Source organism: Loxodonta africana, chromosome 7 (genome assembly GCF_030014295.1).
Source record: "Loxodonta africana isolate mLoxAfr1 chromosome 7, mLoxAfr1.hap2, whole genome shotgun sequence".
NCBI lineage: Eukaryota > Metazoa > Chordata > Mammalia > Proboscidea > Elephantidae > Loxodonta > Loxodonta africana.
In genome coordinates, this window is record NC_087348.1 from 7,844,745 (window position 1) to 7,865,069 (window position 20,325).

Here is a 20,325-nt window from a genome sequence, read left to right on the forward strand (position 1 = left end):
GTGGTGGGGAGGAGCCTATCCCCCATTCCTCAGCTGTCAGCCTCGCTATCCCGTCATCTCCACTGACACTGTCATCAGGCCTTGGGTGGCAAGGCTGAGAGCCAGGTGGGGCCAAAACTGGGGGCAAGGAGCTACGAGTCAGGCGGAGGAGTTTGGCCTGGGTTGCTATAGGGATAATCACACTAATGACACCCCTGATGTCTGTCAGGCTTTACAGTTTCACTCAACATTTCCTAACAATAACAGCACCCACGAATGGATTGCTAGCCATGTGCAGGCACTGTCCCCTCGGGGTAGGGACTATCAGCCCCATTTTACAGATGAGAAACCTGAGGCCCAGAAAGGTGAAGTTCTTTGTCTAAGATCCACAGAGGCAGAACTGGAATTTGAACCCATCCATCTGACCCCAAAGCCAGGCTCTCTCCCCAGCATCATACCTCATTTGCATTATTTCATTCAGCTCTCGGAGTGTGAGGTGAGCAAGGCCAGGTGATATACCCCTCCCATTTTCCATATTTAGGAACGGAGGCACAGAGAGAGGAGTGGAGGAGTGGCTTGCTTCAGGCTAGCAAGACGCAGAGCAGGATTTGAACGCCAATCTCCTGATGTCAAGCCCCAGCCTCACCTCCACCCTATGCTCATACTGCAAGTGGGATACTCGTCACTGGGCCGTGGAAATCTGTGCTGGTTGGCAGGGAATGTCCCGGAATCTCAGACATCACTGGACCCTAGACTGCACTGTTTTCCTGGAATTTACTTTTGGAGTGGGGAGGTGGCCCAGGTCACAGTCTGCCTGGCCAGGCACCTGGTGTGGCTGTGGTTTAATACTGGACTGTGGGTGACTCAGCCCCTTCGAGGCCCCACCCAGGCTGAGTTCAGAGTCCTTCTGCAACCTCACACAGCGGTCACTGCCCTGTGGACCCCAGAACAGCAGAGATGGTCAGGCCAGCCCTTGGCCTGATGCAGAAGTCCCTCCCCGGGGATGCAGGTGGCCAGGCAGGGTCTCCCAGCTCTGAGCCAAGCCTGAATACCCCAAGACTGACCCATCTCTGTCCCCCAAGAGAAGTGCCTGACCCAGGTTCACACTGGCAGTGGCTCGGGATGCTATGACCAATGACTGCCAGGCTGGACAAACAAGGGGAGGGAAGGAAAATGAGGGAGGGAGTGAGCAAAGGAGGAAAGAAGGAAAGAAGATAGGCTGACTCAGGGGACAAACTGAAGAAATGACGAAAGGAACAAATGACTACATGCATGAGTGAACACAGCACATGACCTGAGTGTGGGTTCTGGGGACAGGTGACCACGCCCTAGCCACCATCTGCCCAGGCTTTAGGCCCTCAGCCCCCCTGACCTAAGTCCCTCTGCCCCATTTTTCTGACCCCCACCCTTCTCTGACGGATCCCTGGTGGTACAGTGAGTGGTTAAGGGTTATGGCTGCTAACCAAAGGATCGGCAATTCAAATCCACCAGCCGCTCCTTGGAGAAGCCCTATGGGTCAGTTCTACTCTGTCCTATAGGGTCGCTGTGAGTAGGAGTCACTGGATGGCAGCACTGAAGGTATAGGGTACCCTCCCCTGGGGGGCCAAGAGGCCCCTCAGTCCTGGTGGGCTCTCTGCTGCCCCCGTGTGGCCACTCTGCTCCCTGCACTATCATCACCCTGGGCTGCCTGCTTTCCTTGGGGTTCCTGGCTTGGGGATGTGGGGTGTTTGTGGGTGGCCGGACAAGGGGGGAAGTGAGTGTCAGGGGGTAGAACCCCGGAGGTCAGGCTCTGCTCTTTGAGATGCCTGCGCGGGACATACAAGCCTGCAGTATATTTCCTGAGGCTCTTTGCTCCTCATTCAGCCCTCTTCTCCGTCCCAAATGCTCCCAGGAGCCTTTTGTCCTTGGCTCTTCTGCCCCAAACCGGGGTCACATGTTTACCGAGCACCTATTGTATGCAAACACTTTGCATGCGTCATTTCATTGCATCCTCTGAAGTAGGTCCAAGGCTTATCCTCCTGCCTGGAGCCTCTCTCCCTCCTTCCCCACGTCTAGTGTCGCAATCTTCCCGCCCAGAAAGGCCAGTTCTCAAGCTGCACCTCCCACAGGAAGCCTTCCCTGGTCTTGCCTCCACCCCTTCAGCGGCCTGTGTCCTTGAATACCTTCTCAGCTGGTGGCCAGCTGGGAGGGGGCGAGGTGGGTATGGGAAGCGAGAGGTGAGGAAGGGGGGAGCGAATGGGCATCGAGGGAGGAAGAACCCACAGAGCCTTTCCACAGTCAGCCCCTGTGGTGGGTGGGCTTCCTCTGCCTGGGAATTCTGTCCGGATTATCTTTGCTGTGCTGGGGCAGGGGACGGGTGAGAGGGGCCCAGTGCAGCTTGGGATTCAGACGGGCTTCTCTGTTCCCCCTCAGCCCACATTCAAAGGGGCAGGAGCGGGGGCAGTGTTGCCTAGTGATTAAGAGCATGGGCTCTGAGCTAGGCAACCTGGATTTGAATCTCAGCCCTGCAACTTTTTGGCTGTGTGATCTTGGGCTAGTTACCTAACCTCTCTGAGCTTCAGGTTCCCCACTTGCAAAAAGAGATTCCAGCAGCACCTACCTCTACTGGTTGCAGCCTGGGTGCCAGTACTCCATAAACTTTTAAGGCCCTTCTCTCCTCCAGGCCTCTCCCCTGCCGCCCCTCCCCCTGCCCCCTCTTGCTCTATTGGCTAGAGTCTAGCCATTGGATAAATAGGGCAAGTTTTTGTCCACTCTCATCCTCTTGGATATGCTGTTCCCTCTGCCAAGAATGCCTTTCCTGCCTTGTCCACCTGCTACTCTCCTTCTTGCCCTGAAGCTCAGCATCATCGCTGGGAAACCTTTGATGTCCCGTTTCCCTACCTGCCCCCCAGGCTGGCTCAGGGACACCTCTTCTGTGCTTCCCAAGCAGCCTGATGGCCTTGGTCCTCGTGATGGTCCCCCCAATAGACAGGGTCCCACCTCCTCTGGGCACCAGCAGCAGAATGGGAAGGAAGGGGGCAGGCACACAGTAACGGCAAAGAGACTTGGCTCCCTGATTCCAGGAGAAGAAATGAAGGTGCTTCACGCTCAGAAGGAGCTCCCCAGAAGCCCCCTCCTTCCTGCGCCAGCTTTATTTTGGTTCTAGAATCATTCCAGTTGGCAAACTTGGTCCCCACCATGCCCCTCCTGGGTGCACAGCCCACATTTCATGCAGTGAGAGGGAGAGAACACAGGAAAGAAGGAGGTGGGGAAACAGCCTGCCCTGCAGGACCACTTGGTGGAAAGAGTCCGGGTCTGCGGTGGCACAAGCTTGCCCAGGCTGGCCCCAGCCTGCGCTTCCTGGTTGGGTCTGGAGAGGGGAGCCACAGTCCTGCCTCCAGCCCCACGGCCACCCTGGGTCCCATTCCAGCCACCATCATCAACCCATTTTGATAACTGACTGGGCTGGGCTGCCACAGCTCACCAGGGCCAAGGGGCCAGGGCAGCTGACCTAAGAGTCCATGCTCTCACCTGTGGGCAGCCCTGTAGAGTGAATGCACTCCCCATCTCTTTGAGCAGCCGGGTGCACCCACCCCCAGCTGTGAGGGTGCCCAGCTGTCTGCTTCTCAGGAGAGCTGCCTCAGCCGGTGACACCTGGAAGAGAACTCGAATTCTCCAGCCCCCTGCAACTATGAGTGGGTGGGAGCCAGAGCCTGACTAGTGTGGAAGGTAAGAGCCCAGCCCCTTTGCTTCTGGGCAGGACAGGCTGTGAGGGGCCGCTTATGTGCCATTGGGCTGAGGCCAGACTTCTCCTGAAGCCACAATTCGCCCGGTGTCTTCCCCTGCCCTGTCTGCTTCCCTCTCTCCCTTCTGGTTGCTACCAAGGGCACTCCCCAATAAACAACTTTCCCAGGAACCCCTGCCTTGGAGTGTGCTTCCAGAAAACCTGACCTAGGGCACCCAGGGTTCCAGGGCTTTGAGCTGTGCTCCAGAGCCCCCTTCTTCCCAGTCTGGCATTCGAAGCCTCCTGGGTTGTCCCTCAAGCCACCCACCCTTCCAACCTCACCGCCCCATTTCCCATCATGATGTGGAAGAGAGGAGCCCCTTAGAGCCACCTGGGCTGTGCCCTGCCTTCATGACCCACTCAGAGCCTCCTTCTCCACTGCAACATTGTCCCAGATGTGTGCTACCAACAAAGCTCCCTCCAGCTGCTGTGGGACCCCTGGGGTTTTTGTTCTGTGGGCCCCACCACCTGCAGCCCCGGGCAGGCTGAGGGTACCAACAAGTGCTTTCTGAGCCAATGCCTGACTTGTGCGGGACTGAATGCAATGACCAGGGCCTGGGCCTCTTTGGATCTCTGGGTCTTCAGCGATTGAGGTTCAGGGGAGCAGATCCCACAGAGAATAACTCGGAGCTGGCTCTCCATGTGGGCCTCTGTTTGGGGCTGGTCTCGTCTTCTGCCCAGAGACAGGCTTATGTCCACCGGGGGGGCTGAGGTCTGCATTTGGAACAGGACACTCATCCTTCTGTCCCTATACCAGCACCGGCCAAGTTCATGTCCCTGCCATTGCTTAGGGGGCCTCCTGCCTGGGACACTCTCACTTCTTTCCCTAGCTGTCACAGCACAGCTCCCATGTGGCCCAGGGGGCCTTCCCTGTGTCCCCCAGTCCCCAGAGTGTTCCCCGAGTCTACTACGTGGCTGAGCCATCATTCAGCACCGGGCAGATGGACATCCCTCAGCGACAGGGGCTGTATCTGGTTCACGTCACCCCTGCCGGTGCCTAGCATAGCATGTGGGTCTCCAGGACTCGCTCAGTTCCTGCGCACAGACAGCTCAGTGGCTGGACTCCCAGGAGGAGTGGGCTGGGGAACTCGCTGGCTCTGAGAGGCCAAGTCCCCCTCCCAGGGGAGGGACAGAACCTTTGGGGACCTCAATATGGGAGTGCAATTGGCCAGGGCCCGGCTCCTTGCTTGGCTGCCCTCCCTGGGGCCTGGCCCAACCACAGCTGGTCCTCCGTGGGGGAAAGCCCTGGGTCCCTGGACAGATGGTTAGGCCAGCCCTCCACCAAAGTCTGGACAGAGGACCACGCTGGCCTTGGGGGACTCTGCCGCGTGGCCTTCGTGTTCATGGCTCCAGCTGGACTATGGAGAAGGGCATTGGGTGGAGCTGAGTTTGCACCAGGCTCCAGGCAGCTCCAGTGCCCACCCCGACCCTGCCCTGGCCACTAGTTTCGCCGGACCGGGTGCCACATGGACACAGGCCTGCGCAGTGTGGCCAGCATCTGGTTCCAGTGCGTGGTGCCCATGCCACTGGCCGACGGCCCGATGATGACGTGACCCACGTTGTCCCCACGGCCATCACTGCTGCTCTCAGCCACCGTCACACGGAGAGACAGGTCCTGGGGAGGAGGTGACATGGGCGCTGGGGACCAGGAGCCATGACTGTGGTCCTTCTTGGCTCCCAGGTCCCAGCCTACAAATGCCAGGCCCCTGCAAGGTGCCAGGTGCAGCCCCCTGCATCCTTACCTCCACCCTGGGAAGTAAAGACACTTGTCCGAGGCTGCCTGGTAAATAAATGGCGGAGCAGGGATTTGAACTAGGTCGGCCTAACGCCACAGCTTACACAGTGGATAAGAGCCAGGCTGGCCAGGTTCATATTCCACCTCACCACTTCCTTGCTGTGTGTCCTTGGGCAGGTGACTTGGGCGCTTGCTAGCTCAGTTTCCCCATGCGTAAAATGGTGATAATAATAGTTCCTATCTCATAAGGCTGCTCTGAGAATGAAATGAGTGACAGTGTGTAAAGCGCACTCCTGTTTGCTGCCTGAGTTGGCCCCCGCCTCGTGGGGACCCCACGTGTTACAGGGTAGCACTGCTCCATAGGGCTTTCTTGGCTGTAATCTTTACAGGAGCAGTTTGCCCGGTCTTTCTTCTGCAGAGCCTCTGCGTGGGTTCGAACCACCAACCTCTGGGTTAGCAGCCGAGAGCAAACTGTTTGTGCCAGCCAGGCTCCTTTTACTTAGGATGATGCCTGGGGCTTTAAAAAGCTCTGTTGTTACCATTACTAAGATAAGCATTACGGCGGACTCTCAGCTGATGAAGGAAAAGAGCCTGTTTGAGGTCAACGTGGTGAAACCGAAACCAGAACTCAGCCCAGCTTCTCTCCCTTGCCCCCCTGTGGCCCCAGGAAAGTTCCTGGTCTTGGAGGCTGTGGAGTACTGGCACTATGACCACCCAGGAGGATGCAGGGGACAAGGGGCAGCTGTCCCCTGGGGGTGCCAGGGCCGGGCCATGAGACCTAGGACTGAGCAGAGATGCTGGCACATTTGCCTGAATTAGGAACCCCCAGAGTGAGGCGGGGTTCGGGGCCTTCAAACCAAGATGGGGCATTCCAGGGAGGGGGGATCAGGTAGGTTCTGTATAGCCCCAGGGCTATGAGGGTAGGTTTAGGGTTGAGGCACAACTCTCACTGCCAGGATTGCCCGAGGATAGGAGAAGATGGTCAGGGGAGGTAGTGAGCTCCCCATTCTCTGAGGTATGTAAGCAGGGCACTGGTGTGGTCCAAACCATAGTATCCTCTGCCGGCCCCCACCTTTGGTCTGTGATGTCCCTGCTGGGAGGGGCTACCCTGGGACTCACTGCTTTCTGAGAGCCACGGGCTGTGGAAAGCCCAGAGGCCTCTGTGGGTGGAAGCTTGGGGGATTCAGGGCCAGAGGTCTGGGCCCCTGGGCTATCTCTGGCTCATCTCCAGACCTTAACACATGCAGCTGCTTCAGACCTCAGCTTAGCAGCCTCTCCTGCAGGAAGCCTCCCCTGACTGCCATGTCTGGGTGGATTAGGATTGTCTGGGGACTTTGCTGCCTATCCCTTGTGAACACCTGTGTCCCCAGCACCCACCATCGAGCGGGCAGACAGGCACCCACTGGGTGTGCAGTAAATGCTTCTCGACCTGACAGGTGATGGCTTGGGGCAAATCAGCACCTGCAGGAGCTCCGGGAAGAGAGGCTGGAGGGACGGAGTGGTCCCAGGGCCCTGGGGGTGACCTGGTCCAACCCTGACCCCCCTCACCTGGAGCACAACGGCTGGCACCGAGAAGATCATGGCCTCATTGAACACTGGGTTGGGGTCATCCCTCTTCACAGCTGTCTTCTTTTTGCTCATCTTCCTCCCATCCTGCAGCAGGTACACCTTGACGAAGGGGTCTGTGGGCAGGCCAAGGGGAGGGGGCTGAGAGCCAGTGCCACAATCGCCTGTCACAGCCCTGCCCATCTGGCTCACCCACTGGCTCCACCCCCCCATCTCCACTATTGCCATTATCTCCTGTCATCCTTTATGACTCACATTTTACAAATGAGGAAACTGAGGCTCATGCAGGTGTTGGGATAAAAATTGGGCATTGGGCTCAGGCAGCCTGCCTTATGGCCCACACGCTCCCCTCACACAGGGCTTTGGGACCTCAGGAGACCCAGCACTTTCCATTCTAAAAATGGCCTGAGAGTAGACGTCAGCCTGAGTAACCTGGAGCCTGCTGAGTGGAGCTTGACTCACGGCACGTGCAGTTCTGAAATAACAGTCGCTGTCTGCCCATCACTTACCACCCACCAGGTGACCGTGCCACGCCTGCCGCGGACCTGGTCCCCCCAGGCTTGCACCTCCCAACAGGTGGGGTCCCCCAGTGCTCTGGTTTCATGTACCCAGGTCACAGCTGCCTCCATGGTTGTGACTTTGTCGGGGGGATGGGGGAGGCTGGAGGCTCCTGCAGACCCAGCGCCCACACCATCCTGGGGGGCCCTGGTCCCTGTTTGGGGCTGCAGGGCTAGTCTGTCTCTGGCCACAGAACCTCCATCATGAACCCCAGTCCTGGGAAATGGGCACCCATCTTGGTTCCCTGCCCAGTGTCCCTTGCCCTAACTGCTGCCTCCTGCCCTCAGACTCTCCATCACTCAGTCCCCCTACCATCTCCCTCACAGGGGCTCCCCGCCACTCTCCATGAATCCCTCTTTCCCCATCTGGATTCATCTTCCCATGGTGCACAGCTCCTGAGCTCAGCGAAAGCTGTGGGGCCCAGGGGCCTGGCACTGTGCCCCATGCCACCTAGTGTCTCTGGATGTCTAGGGCACAGCACCTGGGCCACAGCTTCCACCCTGCCACCCAGAGGAGCCAGGCAGGCCTCAGGCAGCCAGGGGGACCTTCCTTACCCGCCATGGTCTTATCGTTGGTCCAGATGAGATTCTTGGCCTTCACCACAACCACGGTGAGACGCTCAGCTGTGGGGAGGTAACTGAGGGACAGCAGGATCTCACCAACAGCATCGGCAGCCTGGGGACAGGTGGGTAGCTCAGGTGGCTTTTCCTTCAGGATTTGAGGGGCCCATGGAAAGGCCTCAAGTGCCAGAAAAGGGTGAAAGCCCCCCCTACCCCCAGAAAAGGAGCTGTTGTTAGAGCTCCAAGCTGGCACCAAGCTGCTAGGATCAGGAAAGGGACTCCCCCTCCATAGAGCATACGCCACCCCTCCCTGCCTCCAGGGTAGGCTCTGCCTTGGAAGGTGGACCAGAGGTTGCCTGTCAAATGTAGCAACCAGGTGCAGTTTTGTTCCCAATTGCTCTTTCCAGGCCAAGGCAAACATTCCATGGTAGTGGTACATGGACGTCCAAATAGACAAGAAAGACTGGAATTAAATCATTTGCTTCAACAACACTGATACTTCCCAAATACTGCTACACTCAAAAAGGTGAACTTCAGCTTAGCCTCTGTCTGAAATAACCCACTTTAGAGCCAGAGTAGTGCTTCCCTGCCAGAAGCCCTGTAGGAGCAGAGCCTCTGAAGGTTTGGTGGTAAGAGCAGTGGAAGAGCTATAAACAGTGGTCAGGGTGTTTTTCCTTTGCGAGTAGTAAGCAGAGTTTCCTCCAGTGTGGCTCAGGCCTCTTTCCCTGCTCTCCCCCAGTTATCAGGGTTCTGGTTGTTGCAAAGGTAGGCTGAGGCAGCTCAGGCTCACCTTGTTCTGGTCCTGTAAGTAGAGCCAGCCACTAAAGGGCTGCAGTGGGAGATCAAGCACAGAAAGCTTCAGCTCCACCACCCCTGTGCTGACATTCCGCTCGTCCTCATCAATGCCAAACACGGAAAACCGTAGGCTCTTCTCCTCCAGGGCTACAGGGTCTAGGGGGATGGAGAAGTTCTCATCGAAGGAGATAGAGTAGGCATTCCTCTGGATCTGCAGAAAGAAAGGGGCATGAAGGAAGCTCCAAAGTTGGAGAAGAGGTGGCAGCCAGGGCCTGGGAGGCCACAGGAGGGAGAAAGCACTGGACAGGGAGTCCAGAGACCTGGGCTGGAGTCCTGGTTCTCTTGCCTCCGCAACTTCATTGGTTATCCTTCCCTTGGGGGCTCAGCCTTGACCTTCCATGGTTTAAACGTCCTCTGTGCCCCCCTCAGTGGTGGTCAGTCTGGTGGCCTGGCATTCGAAGCCTCCACCATCTGACCTACTCTCTCGTATACTTCATTTCTGTCTATTACGTGTTCCCCTTCCACTAGCTTCAGGAAACCCCTGTGATTCCTGACATCTTTTTCTTCCCCTAAGTCTCTCCACGATACCTTCTGTGGCCTGGAGGCCCCTGTGAGGCCAACTCTTCCTCATCCTTCAAAGCCCCACTGAAGTGTCACCTCACTCTGGGAAGCTTTCCCGAGGCCCCAGGCAGAAGGTATCACATTTCCTGATCTGCCCCATGCACCTCAGGACTGTAACTATTGGCTTTGGAGTTTGCCGCCCTGGACCCTGAGCAGCTCTCAGGCAGTAGGTTTCCGTCTCCCTTGCACCTGCTGCAGCCAGGTCCTGGGCCAGGCACGTGCCAGTTGTGGGCTTGAGTGCTGTTGATGCTGAGTGGGAGTCAGGATAGTGCTGCCCCCGGGCCTGGGTTGAACCTGGGCCCTGCTGCTTTCCAGTTGTGTGGTCTTGGGCAAATCCCTTAACCTCGCTGAGCTTCAGTTTTCTCATCTGTAAAATGGGGATAAAGGATGGTACCCAGCATGATACAACTTATGTACATTTCCTAGTCTGATGGCTGGTGCAGTGGGAGAGCCTGAATGAATGCTGGTTATTTGGTACACAGCCCTTCACCCAAAGGGCCTGGCACAGTCTCAGATTGAGCCCTGCGCCCTGGCAGCCCTGAAATGGCAGGCCAGATCACACGAGATGCCTGCTGGTTCATGATGATGAAGCCGATAGTCAATGCATGAGAAAACCTATGTCTTTCTCTTCTCCGTGGTTGAGTAGCGGACACACTTCAGCTGGCAGAGTGGGGGTCACAGCATTCAGAAGCAAGGCAAAAAGAGCAACATCCCAATTTTTCCCCCTGAATTATAGCTTGCTCTGTCCAAAGACCGTGCTGCCTGTGGTCTTCTTGAGGTTCTGGTTCAGCCTAAATAGCTGGGGTCCAAGTGGTAGCTAGTGTCCAGGGTCCCAAAACCAGCCAGTAGCATAGCACCAGAGCAGCTTGGGGTGTCCTGGGCGTTGGGCCTGCCTGTGGCTTACACAAACGGTCCCTGGGCATCTGATGGGGGTGGGGCCTGGGAGGGCTCACATGACCAGAGCAGCCAAAAGTCCCCTGAGCAAGACTCCAACCAGTGGCTAGACCCATTTTAGCCACCTGACAGGTAACGTTTTGTCTAGCCAGGGTAACCTTTTGTATGCAGATCTGATCATGTCGCTCATCTACTCAAGATCCTTCCATGGCTCCCTATCACCCTGGGACAAAATCATTTCCATTGCCAGGCCTCTGCCCAAGGCATCCCCTCTGCCGCCATGCTCCCCCCTACTCCTCCATCTGACTGGTCCCACTCACCGTCTGAGGCTCAGCTTGGGTACCGCTTCCTCCAGAAAGCCTCTGTGGCCCTCAGGCAGGACCAGGTATTCCACACCAGGCCACCAGCCTCCCTAGGGGCCACCTCTCCCTTGTCCTTACCATTTTTTATACAATGGCCTCTGTACCAGCTCCCCCAACACCTGCACACCGCGAGGCTAGGTCTGTGCCCTATGCCCTAGCCCACTGCAGAGCACAGCCCAGGACCCCCTGAACACTGTGGGATTGGTGAATGGATGGATGGACGGATGGACAGATGGATGGATGGACGGACGGACAGACGGACGGATGGATGGATGCAGTGACTAGGCAAGGCTGGGCCGACTCCATTTCCAAGCTCGGTCCTGCCAGGTGGGCACCACTGGCCTCCTCCCAGGAAGCTGTGGGCAGGCCCCTCCAGGAGCTGCACCCACAGGCACTGCTCCCCCTTCCATGGGTGCTACCTGAGTCACTGCATGGTAGTATTTAAAGACAGGGGCTGTTATCCTGAGCACCTGGCCTGAAGCTGGGGGACTGCCCAGTCTGGGGGTGGCCACCCCCTCAGTGGGATTGGCTGGGCTGTGATGGTAGGAAGCCCACCTTCCCGCCTCCAGGGGCCCTGAGGCACTCTGCAGCCACTGCCTGGGCACTGGGAAGGCTCCTCTTGCTGTTCTCTGGGGGTATGCACCCCACCCAGCCCCTGCTCCAGAACCTTCTAGGGCTCCTTGCCCTGTGGGATGAAGCTCCCCCCAAGCCCACCCCCTATCCCCTGACCTCAGCATTTATGATCAGATCCTCCTGCCCCATCTCTCCTTGCTCTGGCCAAACTGGCCTCTTCGCTGTCCCCTGCTGTGGGGTCTTGGGCTCCCAGCCCACCCATTCTCCTCCGGGCTTTCTGAGCAGACGGATGGAGGAGGAAAGGAACCCCTGGTTTGAATCTCAGATCTCTTGCTTACTCACTGGGGTTGTCTTGGGCAAAGTGCATCCCTGAGCCTCAGTTTCCCCATCTGTAAGGTGTCCTAACAGTCTACCCCATCAGCTCCAGGAGGCTAACGACAGGCTCACAGTTGTGGGGGGCTCTGTGAACTGGTTCTCAGCATGCCTCAGGCTTGGGTGGCGGCTGTCTGCCAACGTCCAGAACCACCCAAGCTCACACTGGTAGGAAGTGGTGGAGCCAGGATTTGAACCCAGGCAGTTAGGGCCTGTGTTCTGAACCACCTGCTACACTGCCTCTTGGAAGCTGGGCCACCCCTGCTCAGTCCCCACATGCACATGGCTGGTGGTAGTTTTAGACCTTCCTGGAGTGATGGGGGTTCGGTGGGAGTGGGAGGGCACTGTCTACTGTCCCCCACTGAGGGGCAGACAGCATTCAGCACAGTCCAGGTGAGCAGACACAGGTGGGTCTCTGAGGAGTAGGAGGCACTTCTGGTCCTGTAGGTCCTCAGGCCCCTCTCACTCAGGTCAGAGGCCACACGTCACCCGGGCCCATCTTAGAGGTCTCCCAGCCCAGCCACCTGGACCCCCCACCCAGCCCCTGTGTGTTGCTGGTGCTGGGCTGTAGGGTATAGCTCATGTGGCTTTGCTCCCTCTTGGGAAGGCAGAGGCACCAGCCTGCTGGGGTGTGGTGGGTATCTCCCATTTTCTGGTTTCTCTCTAGGGCTGGCCTATCTGCAGGCTGCACCTACAGCCTCCTTTGGCTTCAGATAAGGTCAGCGGGTAGGAGTCACTGAGGGAGATAAGGTTGGAGAGAGAGGGTTCCTATCCCTCCAGCTTTCTCTCTTTTGTATTGCGTGGGCTGACCGTGCCCTTGACCAAATGTCACAGCTCCTGCCAAGGTGGCTCTCCCAGGAAGCTCACCTTGCCTTCATCCCCTCAGACCTGGCATGGTACCACCCACCCACACCATTGTGAACGGTGCTTGTTGTTAACACTTCTCGTATTTGCCAACTTGAGCATGCCAGCCTTTCCTGCAGGGACCCCACGTTGATCCAGGGGACAGAGTAGCACAGGCTGTATTCAGTGCCACATCAGAACTGAGAACCTCCTCCAACGGGAGCCCTGAGATGGAGGCCTCAAACACCTGGTCGGTTCTTGCTGTAGTCCACACCTTCAGTCCAGGATCAGTGTCCAAACCTGCTCTCTAGCGCCCTCCCTGGATCCGATCTGGCCCTGCAGACTCAGCCGCCTAGGGGGAACTCCAGTGAGCCCCCACCCACCTCCACCAAGTGCATCCGGGTCCAGTCCACGTGCAGGAGGTCCCGCCCCGTGCTCCCGGCACCCACTTACCCGGGAAATGCCCACGATCTGCTCGTCAGGCAGCAGGCTGACACGCATGAAGCAGGACTCAAAGCTGGCCTCCTCCCGCTCCAGGAGGTCCTTGCCCTGCAGGAGGGCCACGTGGAGGGTGTGCGAGGCGGCATCGTAGTCCATGTTCACCTCTACCTGGCCCAGTGTGAAGTCCTGCCCGAAGGTGTTGCTCACGGAGGAGATGGAGTTCAGGGAGTCGGCTGACTGGGACTTCCGGAGGGTCCCATAGGGGGCCAGGTCCAGCTCCCGGCCCATCAGCTCCAGGGGCCCCAGCTCACTGATGCTCTGGAAGTTGTCCTCAATGCTGAGGCTACCTTTGCGGCTGGGTGGTTCCCGCGCAGCGGCCCGCTGGCCGGTCCAGGCAGCCACTCTCTGAAGGTGAGGAAAAGGGAGAGGGAAGTATCACGTGGGCAAGAGGCACAGATCTTTAGGACAGCAGAGATAAGTCCTGTTTATTCAGGCCCCTCTAAGTTCCCATGACACAAAAACAGTGCATCCCTCCGTTAGCAAGGCCCTTGCTGGACGCTGTTTCATGTCACTTAGTTTTCTCCCCCTAACCAGGATGGAAGAAAGCTTTATCTCAACTTGTTTATTTGTATGGACACAGTTCCATACACAAAGATGTCCAATGCAGTGATGTTTATAAAAAGGAAAAGTAGTCAGCAACCTAAGCGTCCAGCAGGAGGAGAATGTCAGAGAACGAGGGTATAGCCACTTAATAGATGCTCAAGCAGCCTCAAAGGGAGTTTACAAAAACCGTTTACAGCCTGAGAAAGAGCTCATGTTGGATAACGCTCACCCTGATAGTAAGGAGCCCTGGTGGCGCAACGGTTAAGTGCTCAATTGCGAACCAAAGGTTGGCGATTCCAACCCACCCAGCAGCTCTGCGGGAGAAAGGACCGGTGATGTGCTTCCGTAAAGATTACAGCTAAGAAAATCCTGTGGGACAATTCTACTACATCACCTCAGGTCGTCAGGACCTAACAACAACAATTACAGCAATATTCAAAGGTTTATTTCCTCTAAATTGACATTGGGATTTGAGAAAGCAAATGCCTTTGTGCCATAAGCATCTCCTATGTTGCTATACTGTCTTGGTTACCGTAATTTTTAATGGCTTCCCACCTACCACTGAGTGGATAACCATATTTTATTATTCCCCTACTGCTGGACGCTTACGTTGTTGCAAAATTTTCACAAATACAAATCCTGCAGCCTGAAATCTTGTTACCTACTTAGCATTCTGAGTCAGAGGACACAGGCCTTTGGAAGGATTTTGATACTGTTGCCAGAATGCTCCTGGAAAAGTTGTACCAATTTACACTCCCCCCAAACAGAGTGAAAAAGCCTCGCCTAACATCCCGAGTGAGTGAGCAGGTGGGAGGGACCTCGACCTGGTAACACACTCCAGTTGTGCTCCCTGGAACCTGACGTGAGGTTAGAAGAACTCTCTGCCAAGTCTTAAAGAATGAAACATTCAGCAGTACAATGTTTGTACTGCCTGACACGGTAATTCCACATCTGGGCAGCCATCCAAAGTCCATAATCCCAAATGAAGACAAAGTTTTACATACAAAACATTGATGGCATTATTTATAATGGCATTTAGTAAATCATGGCTCATCCATAAATGGTAATCTTACATAGCCATTAAAACGCTGTTTACGGTGGGTGTGCAAACATACGGGAAAATGCTTCAACTATGAAATGAAAAGAGCAGAGTGTAAAAGTCTATGGACATATGACATCATTGTGTGAAAACTATACATGGAAGAAAGACTGGGGGAGGGGTACCTGACTGAAAAAGTTGGAAAGAGATGTATCAGACCGTAACAGTTAAAAAACAGTTAACAGTTGCTTGCCTCTGGGCAGCGGTATTTTGGATGTTTTCCTTCTTATTTATGCTTTGCTGTACTGTTCCTGGGACGGTTTTTAAAATGGAAAGCATTCACTCATTCAGCAAGTATTTACTCATTACCTAGGACAGGGCTAGGAGCCCCGGTGGTACAATTGTTAAGCACTTGGCTGCTAAGCAAAAGGTTGGTGGTTTGAACCTACCAGCAGCTCCATTGGAGAAAGACCTGGCGATCTGCTCCCCAAAAGACTAAACCAAAAAACCAAACCCACTGCCTTCAGGTTGACCTGGCTCACAGCAATCTCACAGCACCGAGTAGAGCCGCCCCACAGGGTTTCTAAGGCTGAAATCTTTATGGAAGCAGAGAGGCTGGTAGGTTCCAATTGCTAACCTTTTGCTTAGCAGCCTACAGCTTTAACCACTGCGCTACCAGGGCTCTTGGGTAGAAATTACAGTTTAGGAAAACCTATGGGGCAGTCCTGCTCTGTCGCATGGGTCACCATGAGTAGGTATTGACCTGATGGAGCCCAGCAACAGCTCAAGGCTAGGAATTGGAGCTGTGGGGGTGGACAAGTGCAGGCTGGCCCCTGTTCACAGGGAGGAAATTCACCAGGAAGGAGGGAGGGAGGGAGTGACAGGAAGGAGCGGAGCCCACCCTGGGAGTGGACGGTGGGTAGGGATGAGGAGCACCCTCCTAAAGCCTCACCTTCTGCCTGGCCTCCGCGTAGGTCTCGCCATACTTCTGCTGCAGGTACCTGTAGTCATAGTTTGGGAACGGGGAGGGGCTGGGGAAGCTCCCCGACGTCCAGAGCTTCCACAGGCTCACAGCTGCGATTCCCAGCAGTGCCAGGGCCCCTGCGGCATAGACACCCACCTCCCAGCCAGGGGGGCTCTTGATGACTGCAAGGCAAGGGAAGCCCTCATCACTGGTTCCCGGGAACCCCCAGTGGTTATAGACCTCCACCCCAGGAAGCAGGCATGACCACTGCCCCACCCAGCCTGGGCCCAGTGTGGCTCCTGAGTAAGCAGGGTGGAGAGAAGTGGGGAAGTCATTTCAGGGCTGGAGATTTATCATCACACATCCGTTGAGCACCTGCTGGATGCCAGTACCCTGTAGGCATAGGGAGATGTGATAGGCGAGTCTGCCTCAGCCCCAGCCCCTGTGCTTAAGTAGCTCACAGTCGGGGGACAAATGGAGAAAACAGGGTGACAGGAGTTGAGTTGGGAGCAGCCCAGGAGGGCTTCTGGGGGAGGGACATTTAAGTTGAGCTATGAAGGCGGAGAAAGTAGTGTGCCAGCCCAAAGCAACAGGGACTGGGAGTTTAGGGCAGGAAGGGTGAAGGGTGTGTAAAAAGCTGAGCGTGAGCAGAGTGTTCGGGGGGGCACTTTGGGCTGCAGCGATTCTGTGCCTCCCCCCACCCCCCCCACAACCGTTCCCCCAGCCCGGCCACACAGGGAGGAATCAGCAATGGCTGCCACGCTGCAGCAGGAGCCTCTGCCTGCCCTGCTCTCCCCCAGCCCAGCTAACCACAGCTGGGATCCACAACATAAACTCACTCCGGAGAAGGGCAGGGCCCCACTTTCTGCCACATTTACCAAGCACTATGAGCATCCCGGGGAAACCCTGGTGGTGTAGTGCTTAAGAGCTATGACTGCTAACCAAAAGGTTAGCAGTTCAAATCCACCAGGTGCTCCTTGGAAACCCTATGGGGCAGTTCTACTCTGTCCTATAGGGTCACCATGAGTCGGAATTGACTGGAGGGCAATGGATATGAGCACCCTATGAGGTCCCTACCCCCATTTTCTAGAGGAGGAAAACTGAGGCTGAGACAGATCAAAGAACACATCTATTTATCTGCTTCGTTCCTCAGAGGTAAGAGACAGCAGAAGCTGGGTGCAGGCACCTGGGCTCCTGGCAAGCCACCTAGTCTCTCTGTGCTTCGGTTTTCTCCTCTGGGAAATGGAGATGATGAAAAGGACATCTCCTGCCCAGTGGTCCCACCCCGGGGTATTTATTTGAAAGGAAAAATCCCAAGAAGCTTTTTTGTCTGTCCTGAGTCATAGAGGCTGTATTTAAATAGCAGGAATCTGGAAACAGCCTGAAGGCTGGGCTGGTGAGGGCTGGTGCTGTCTTAGGGGAGAAATTCTCTGGCCTTCGAGAGTGACAATTGAGGTCATGAAGATTGCACCTTGGCAAAGTGGGGAATGTTTCTGGCATTGTTAAGAGAAAAAAATCAATCCCCAACATGGTATGACCACACAATTTTGACCTAGTAAATCACACGGTAACAAAAGATGGGGCCTGGGGGGACCAGGGACAAACAAAAGCAGCAGATAATAAGGATGGAGGGACTGTGAGCAATTCCTCTTTGTGCCTGACTTCTCTTGTTGATGGAATGTAATCTGTGGGCTAAACAAAACCACAGCTAAGAGATCTGTGGAGGGTCCCAGGCTCAGCCCTGACAAGGCGCTGGGAAGTTCTGGAAGTTGGGTGAATCGGGGATAGTGGAACTATAGTCTGTGGTGCACACATGAGGGCTCCTGCTGAGACGTGCAGGACGTGAGGCTGGGCGCTAGCAGGCGGCTGGCCAGAGGGAAGGAGCTGAGGTCCAAGCAGGCGCTGGGCACAGCTGGGGTGGCAGACAGAGCCAAGCTCCCCAGAGAGGGCTCCAGGGCACTGAGGGATGGAAGCCAGCTGTCTGGTTGTCAGAAAAGCAGGACAGGGCTGGGGACACAAAAGGACCAAGTCCAGGCCCTCTCAGAGTGGGAGAAAACCCCGGGAAGGTGACATGACACAATGACAATTAATGCTCATTTATTTATTCATTTTATTGAGCACCAGACTCGGGCTGGTATGGGAAGAATTCCCAGGGGAAGTGAGGTCTAAACTAAGACCTGAGAAAGAACGGTTGCAGTGGTAGCGGCAATAGTCACTCTCCTTATAAAGCACTTCCTCTTTACTACTTACAGGGCCCTGGGCTAAGCAAAGCGCCCTGGTGGTGTAGTGGTTAAGTGCTACAGCTGCTAACAAAGAGGCTGGCAGTTTGAATCTGCCAGGCGCTCCTTGGAAACTCTATGGGGGCAGTCCTACCCTGTCCTATAGGGTCTCTATGAGTCAGAATTGACTCAATGGTGGTGGGTTTGCTTGGTTTTAGTGCTCAGTAAAGAGCCCTGGTAGTGCAGTGGTTAAGTGCTTGGCTGCTAATCAAAAGGCTGGCAGTTTGAACTCACCAGCCACTCTGCAGGAGAAAGAAGTTGCAGTCTGCTTTTGTAAAAATTACAGCCTTGGAAACCCTAGGGGGCGGTTCTACTCTGTCCTACGGGGTCGCTATGAGTCGGAATTAACTCGACAGCAATGGGTTTGAGTTGTTCCAAGCACCTCACATATATTAACCCACTGGCTCCAAAGAACAACCCTGGGAGGTAGGGTCTATTATTATCTCCATTTCATAAATGAGGAAGCTGAGGCCAGACAGTCTGGCTCCAGGTCTGCACTCAAATCCTCCACATGAGACCAGAGGACTTAGCCAGGCGTCTACAAAGGACTGCAGCTGGGAAAGAGTTGTGTTGGCACTGTCGGGCTCTTATATGTGTTAGTTAGATCACTGAATCTTCCCAAAACCCCTCGAGGAAGGCCTCATTGGCCCCATTTTACAGATGAGAAAGTAGAGGCTCAGAGAGGTCTCATCACTGGAGAGAAGTGAGGATCCTTGGCTAGGGAGGGAGATGGGATTGGGAGAGGTGGTCCCTGATACAGCCTTCAGCCCAGTGCTGGGCTGCCTGGGGGCTATGTGAGGTTAGGGGTTATTGAGGTGGTGAGCCCTGGGCTGGGAGTCAGGAGACCTGAGTTCTTGTCCTGACTGTCACTCGTTTACTGTATCTTTCCCTGGCTGAGCCTCACTTCTCCCATCTGTAAATGGGGGGGGGGGATGTCTGTTTCAGCTGTGACACCACCTACCATTGATTGGCAGGGCTGCAGGAGTATATCTGGTGTCTCCATGCCATCTCCAAGCTCAGTGATCGATTAGTTATGCCTGCCATGGCACCAGATGAGAAGGTGGGAGCTACATCCTTATATTTACCATCTAGGACTGGGTGCTCTCTGAGCTTAACATTCCATAAATCTAACACCAACCTTCCTGGGTTTCCTTGGCTACTTGCCAGGCTCTACAAACGGACCCAAGTGAGTAGATTCCATGTCACAAACTTGTCCTCAAGGAGCAGTGGGACAAAGGTCTCCAAGGGGAATCTCTCAAGTCAAATTGGGGGGAGTTGCTTCAACAGGAAGAGACCACTGGAGTGGAAAAATGAGACCTAGAACAGCCCAAGCTTGGTGTCCCCAAGACTACGTGACCTTGGGCAAGTCAATGACTGTCCTTCCTAGTAAAATGGGACCATTATTCATGCTGCAGTGACACCCCTACCCCAGGGCAGGTGCAAGGGACCTGAAGATGGCATACAGGTGTGGTAGAGGGGAAAGGCTGGCCACTGAGACTCACCGCTCAGGTGGTATTCTGCCACGTCCACAGCCATGACGCTTGCCACACTGGCTGTGCTGGAAGGGAAAAGAGAGTCAGCAGGAAGGGCTGTGCAGGGCCACCTACCCTGACCCAATGCCCTGAATTCCAGGCACCTGTGTGCCTGCCTGTCACCGTGGAATTCCCTCAGCTGTGAAGGGAGCCCAATAAAAGAAAGGCGCTTTTTAAAATGGCATTTAAAACTCTTTTCAAGCACTCTAAGACCTCATTCCAGCACTGCCAGATGAAATACAGAAAATCTAGCTACATTTGAATTTCGGATTTTTTTTTCAGTATAAGTATATCCCACATGGAGCCCTGGTGACACTGTGGTTAAGAGCTTGGCTGCTAACCAAAAAGTCAGCAGTTTGAATCCACCAGCTGCTCCTTGGAAACTTATGGGGGCAGTTCTACTCTGTCCTATATGGTAGCTATGAGTTAGAATCAACTTGACGGCAATGGGTTTTGGTTTGGTTTTCTACATACCAAATATTGCATGGGATATACTTATGGTAAAAAGTTATTCATTGTATACCTGAAATTAATTGAATTGCAGATTATTTTTTAGTATAAGCATGTCCCAAATAAGGAGCCCTGGTGGCACAGTGGTTAAGAGCTTGGCTTCTAACTGAAAGGTTTGTGGTTCAAACTCACTCAGCGGCTCCTTGGGAAAAAGACTGGGTGATCTGCTCCCACAAAGATTTACAGCCTTGCCAAGGTCATGGTAGCTCCATAGACACATCCAGACTCCCTGGGGGACCGAACTGCTGGGCTGAGGGCTGTGGGGACCATGGTTTCTGAGAACATCTAGCTCAACTGGCATAACATAGTTTATAAAGAAAAGGTTCTACATTCTAC

General features: G+C 55.1%; 1 protein-coding gene across 1 annotated transcript; it reads right to left on the reverse strand.

Annotated features, from left to right (window-relative positions):
• Window positions 1–5,183: 5,183 nt before the first annotated feature.
• On the reverse strand, window positions 5,184–19,483 carry SYT12 (synaptotagmin 12). The gene is made up of 7 exons (XM_003419554.4): window positions 19,450–19,483; window positions 15,657–15,850; window positions 13,075–13,467; window positions 8,952–9,167; window positions 8,156–8,276; window positions 7,026–7,159; window positions 5,184–5,357 (listed from the first exon to the last, which is right to left on the reverse strand). Exons 1-7 carry the CDS (start codon window positions 19,481–19,483, stop codon window positions 5,184–5,186), a joined length of 1,266 nt encoding a protein of 421 aa, XP_003419602.1.
• Window positions 19,484–20,325: the final 842 nt, after the last annotated feature.

Bases quoted from the DNA above. Each gene is read 5' to 3' on its own strand.
- SYT12 (XM_003419554.4), bottom strand. From the start codon at position 19,483: ATGGCTGTGGACGTGGCAGAATACCACCTGAGCG. The intron at 15,851-19,449 runs GTGAGTCTCAGT...CTTGCCTTGCAG, and splicing joins GGCAGAATACCACCTGAGCG to TCATCAAGAGCCCCCCTGGC. The intron at 7,160-8,155 runs GTAAGGAAGGTC...GCCTGCCCACAG, and splicing joins CAACGATAAGACCATGGCGG to ACCCCTTCGTCAAGGTGTAC.